At 49.8% G+C, this 5,000-nt stretch overlaps 1 protein-coding gene across 1 annotated transcript in view; it reads left to right on the top strand.

The window, feature by feature from the left end:
- Window positions 1–5,000, top strand: part of specc1lb (sperm antigen with calponin homology and coiled-coil domains 1-like b) — a 23,647-nt gene that overhangs the window by 9,658 nt on the left and 8,989 nt on the right. The window contains exons 4-11 of the mRNA XM_035527540.1: window positions 1–1,067; window positions 1,316–1,523; window positions 1,811–1,884; window positions 1,964–2,139; window positions 2,790–2,953; window positions 3,084–3,205; window positions 4,382–4,460; window positions 4,946–5,000. The exon at window positions 1–1,067 is cut by the window's left edge and continues 588 nt beyond it; the exon at window positions 4,946–5,000 is cut by the window's right edge and continues 111 nt beyond it. Coding sequence (XP_035383433.1) covers window positions 1–1,067; window positions 1,316–1,523; window positions 1,811–1,884; window positions 1,964–2,139; window positions 2,790–2,953; window positions 3,084–3,205; window positions 4,382–4,460; window positions 4,946–5,000 — 1,945 coding nt within the window. The remainder of the gene's footprint in view (window positions 1,068–1,315; window positions 1,524–1,810; window positions 1,885–1,963; window positions 2,140–2,789; window positions 2,954–3,083; window positions 3,206–4,381; window positions 4,461–4,945) is intronic.

Genomic DNA, 5,000 nt, shown 5'->3' on the forward strand with positions numbered 1-5,000 from the left:
GCAGCAGTGGGGGCGGACCCAGCAGCAGTAGTTGTGCTGGGGTCGGCACCCGGACGTCCTCAGCAGAAGGCTCAGCCGGAGGCTCCACGGAGGACCTGCTATCGGAGGCAAGACGTGTGGGCTCCCCCGATGCAGTGGACAGTGAGTGCAGCGAGGCTTACCAACCCGTCACATCTAGCGATGACGCGCTTGACGCGCCCTCAGGCTGCGGCTCCTCCTCTGAGTCGGAGGGTGGCTCGCCGGGGCGAAGCCGGACACGAAGGGGCGGCGACGGAGGTGGCTGCGATGGCAGTGAGGTCTCCGTGGCCTGCCTCACGGAGCGCATCCACCAGATGGAGGAGAGCCAGCACAGCACGGCCGAGGAGCTCCAGGCCACGCTGCAGGAGCTGGCCGACCTGCAGCAGATTGCGCAGGAGCTGAGCGCCGAGAACGAGCGGCTGGGCGAGGAGCGTGCCCTGCTGGTGGACTCTCTGCGGCAGCAGGGCGAGCGCCTCGACCTCTATGGCCGACAGCTGGACTACTTCCGGGGCCTGCTGGATGAGCACCACGTGTCTTATGCCGCCGGCGACGAGGACGCCAAGAGCAGCCGCTACGTGGAGCTGGAGCGTCGCTACGGCGAGCTGAGCGAGGGCGCGCGCTTCGAGCGGGAGCAGCTGTTGGGCGTGCAGCAGCAGCTCAGCGGTGCGCTTAAGCTGGCCGAGCAGGAGAACGTCGAGGCGCAGGGCCTGGTGGCGGCGCTGAAGGAGCGCGTGCGCATGGCCGAGCGCACCGCCGAGCTGGAGCGCCGGGAGCGCGAGGTGGCCGGCGCTGAGCTGGACGCCCTCCGCCTACGGGCCGAGGACGAGCAGGCCGAGCTGAACCGCTGCCGACTGCAGCTGGAGCAGGAGAGGCAGCGCGTGACCCAGCTCCTCACCATGCACAGCACTGGCGACAGGACCGACATCCGCCACCTGCTGGACAGCGAAAGGCTGGAGAAGAAGCAGGCCGAGACAAAAGCGGCAGAGCTGCAGGAGGAGCTGGTGCACACCCGCAGCCAAGCCACCCAGCTGCAGGACGCTGTCAGCAAGGTGGGGAAGCTCCCACATACACACACACAAGCTACACACATAACACATTTGCTTTTTTCTCTACAAGTTCAAAATGCTTTGTCAGAAAGTCTTAATTTCTTACGCTCATCTCGAATCATCCAGACTAGTTCAGCTTCTGATGCTGCAGAATCTCTGATTTCAGAGAGGAATCAGATAGTTTGATCAGACTAAGGAAAGGTGCATCTGTACTTGTTGCATTCATGCATGTGTATGTTTGGCTGATGTAGCTGGAGGGGGATTTTCAGACGTTCCGGGAAGAGGTTCAGAAACAGCTGGCTGAGCAGAAGCGGGCTCTGGCCCAGCAGTGCTCCGAGCTGGAGGAGAAGGACACAGAGATTGCTGACATGAAGGAGACCATCTTCGAGCTGGAGGATGAGGTGGAGCAGCATCGAGCCGTCAAGCTCCATGACAACCTCATCATCTCTGACCTTGAGAGTGAGTGGCCCGGGAATGTCCCACGCCTTGCAGCCGGCGACCTTTACAAACTAACCAGTGTTTATGAATCATGTAAAGTGTAAAGGTATTTTAGAAGCAAGTGCCTGCACTATAAACGGCTCAAATAATGGTTCACTTTTGAACTGGGCCCTACACGATGCATTACAGGATTTTGTCCACAGAGAGGAGGTATTGAGCTGTTTTCAGGGACCCCTTCTAAAGGTTATCTGTTGTGTTGTGATAGTATTTGCATATTCCTGGTTAACATCTAAATCTCTGTCATTTAGATTCAATTAAAAAACTACATGACCAGAAATATGACATGGAAAAGGAGATAAAGACCCTTCAGCGTAAACTGCGGGTAAAGCTTCATAATCATCACACCCACAACCATATGCTGTCTACTTACCTTCTCAGAACCACATATACTTTTCTTTCAGGAAGAGTCTGCCGAGTGGCGGCAGTTTCAAGCTGACCTCCAGACCGCTGTGGTTATTGCCAACGACATCAAGTCCGAGGCTCAGGAGGAGATTGGGGATCTTCGGCGCCGCCTGCAGGAAGCTCAGGAGAAAAACGAGAAGATGAACAAAGAGCTGGATGAGCTCAAGAGCAGAAAGTAAGACACCAACGACAAAGTTTAAACAGAACAGAATGGTCCATTCACCTAGCATTATTCAGAGTCAAATTGATACGTTTAGTTTATTGTTTTTCTTTTCAGTCTGATTTGGTTTTACACTGTTCAAATTTAAGCATAACAAAAAATGAGGATAACTTCTGAGAGCTGTGTGCGGAAAGCCAGGGCTGCAAATACACGCTTCCACTATTTAATCCGCAGTAACAATAAAAAGAGACTGCCAAGAAAAGGGGACAGCTTAACTTTTGGGGTATTTTCCAATCAACATATCACTTTCTACAACTGAGTCGAACCATACACACACTGCATTCGAACTGGAAGTGCCTTGAAAGAGGTCCGAGTCCACCAAGTAGTGTCATGCTGGTAGTTTTGGTCTGCACCTGATTGCAATTGCTGCATTCACAAACGTCCAACTACACCACGGTAGGTATACTTCTGTTTTGGCAAACATTGTGGAACATTTTCTTTCTTTAAGATTATATTTCCTAGTAAAGAGCAAACCAACTGAGAGAAGGAGGCTCTTACGAAAACTAGTTTAAAAATGTTGAGAGATTGAGCATAGGAGGTGAAAGTCCCACGTGCAGTGCATGCCGTGTGAACTCAGCCATGGGTGTGCACCATGTGTGTTTTAGGCAGGATGAGGAGCGCGGCCGTGTCTATAACTATATGAACGCGGTGGAGCGGGACCTGGCTGCCCTCAGGCAGGGCATGGGCCTGGGTCGCCGATCCTCTACCTCCTCCGAGCCCTCCCCGACTGTCAAGACCCTCATTAAGAGCTTCGACAGTGCCTCGCAAGGTACGTGTTCACACACAGGCAAACACAATCAAAGTAAATCAAACTTTTCCGAAATATTTTGAGTATTTCAAATTTTAGAATGTTAATTTTAGCTGTTCTGTGTGCGTGCGTGTGTGCGTGCGTGTCTCAGCTCCTATTCCAAGCAGTCCAGCAGCTGCTGTTCCAGCCGTAGTGGCTGCTGCCATTCCCAGAACCCCCCTCAGCCCCAGCCCCCTGAAAACTCCACCTGCTGCTGCTGTCTCCCCCATGCAGGTATGAACTGTTAGGAATAAGAACACGTGCGTGCCTGTGTGTGTTTCAACAATGTATTGTATAACACATGTAATAAATATTTGGCACACTGCCATATGTGCAGTTTTACCAAAGCCACCATGTTGCATGGCAGGTCTGTAACATTGTAACATGTAGCTGATCAGTTTACCAGATGGCTGCATTCTTTACTTCAAAGCCCCATTGAGAGGGGGCTTTTGTGGCTTCTACGCCTCATCTTCCAAATGAGAACTCCAGACCCCTTTGAGCCTGAAAACCGTGGGGCTTTCCATCTTCCCATCTGTCCCGCGTGGATGTCCTCCGGAATTTCTCTTTGGAGTGGGTGATACGATGGACCGTCTGGAACGTGCCAAAACAGGATGTTTTTATGACGATGAGGGAGTTCGGTTATTTTTGCTCATTTTTGATGACCAGTTATGTAGAAGATTGGAAAATGAGGTTCACTTCCTCACAGTGGTCTGGGTGCAGAGCTTTAGTGGTTTGTCTTTGTTCTATCAGTGTTGAATTGTTTAATTCACTCATGATGTGAGGTGCTGAGATATTTTCTGTGCAAGTGTGTGGTATGAAGGATTTATGAACTGAGCCATGGGGTTCTGTTCTCTCTCTCTAAGTGAAAGAGTTGCAGTGGAAAATAGTTTCCTGACTACCACAGCGGTCACATGAGCTGCTACTGAAGCCAGAATATGAGTGACTTTTGGCTCTCTGAAAGGACAAAAGATTTTGTTAAATATGTTTTTGGTTTGCTTATAGTGTTTTTTTGTTTGTTTGTTTGTTTCTTTCTTTAAAAGGTTCAGTAATATTTATTAAAACACTATAAAAAGACTAATATAAGTTAATCACAGTGTATAAAAGTAGTTCAATAAAACTCCATACCTGTTCAAGCTATTAGAATTTGTACTCTGAAGCCAGAAATGTGGCATTGACTGACTATGACCATTGTGGTAATCAAATGCAACACTATTTTTGCCCTTTTTTTTCTTATCAATTAAATATTTATAGCCTCATCCCACAGATGTCACATCCACCAGCTGTTTCACTCTTCGTCACGGTAGAGAAATATCTGTAAAGCACACGAGAGTGTGTCTGAGTGGGATTTTCTAGGACATTTCCAAGGTTGGCAGGCCTTGATTGGGTGTGTTTCCCTCCTTTGTGTTTCAGAGGCACACAGTCACCACACCCAAGTCCCTCTCCTCACTAGTGGACAAGAGAGCAAGCTACACGGAGCTGTGCATGTCAGGTGAGCGCGCATGTTGGGACACCTCATTACCCTGCCAGTTTGAACCAGCTGTGCCCAACTAGGGCCTGTAATTGAGCGGAAAGATCACAAGGCCTGTTGTTCTTTATTAACACATACAAATGACTATAACGCAAATGACTGACATCCTAACATAGACACCACCCAGTCCTACTCAGGGGGATGTGTGTGTGTGTCTGTGTGTGTGTGTCTGTGTGTGTGTCTGTGTGTGTGTCTGTGTGTGTGTCTGTGTGTGTGTCTGTGTGTGTGTCTGTGTGTGTGTCTGTGTGTGTGTCTGTGTGTGTGTCTGTGTGTGTGTCTGTGTCTGTGTCTGTGTCTGTGTCTGTGTCTGTGTCTGTATGTATGTGTGTGTGTGTGTGTGTGTGTGTGTGTGTGTGTCTGTCTGTGTGTGAGACAAAAAAAGCCCAAATGCAGATTTGATGCTTGAAATAAACATATTTGTGATGGCCTTTGTTTGTGTGGGTTAGTTTCTCGCAGGAGCAGTGAGGAGTTGAAGAGGGATCTCTCAGTCACAGACTCGGC

Source organism: Electrophorus electricus, chromosome 6 (genome assembly GCF_013358815.1).
Source record: "Electrophorus electricus isolate fEleEle1 chromosome 6, fEleEle1.pri, whole genome shotgun sequence".
Taxonomy (NCBI): domain Eukaryota; kingdom Metazoa; phylum Chordata; class Actinopteri; order Gymnotiformes; family Gymnotidae; genus Electrophorus; species Electrophorus electricus.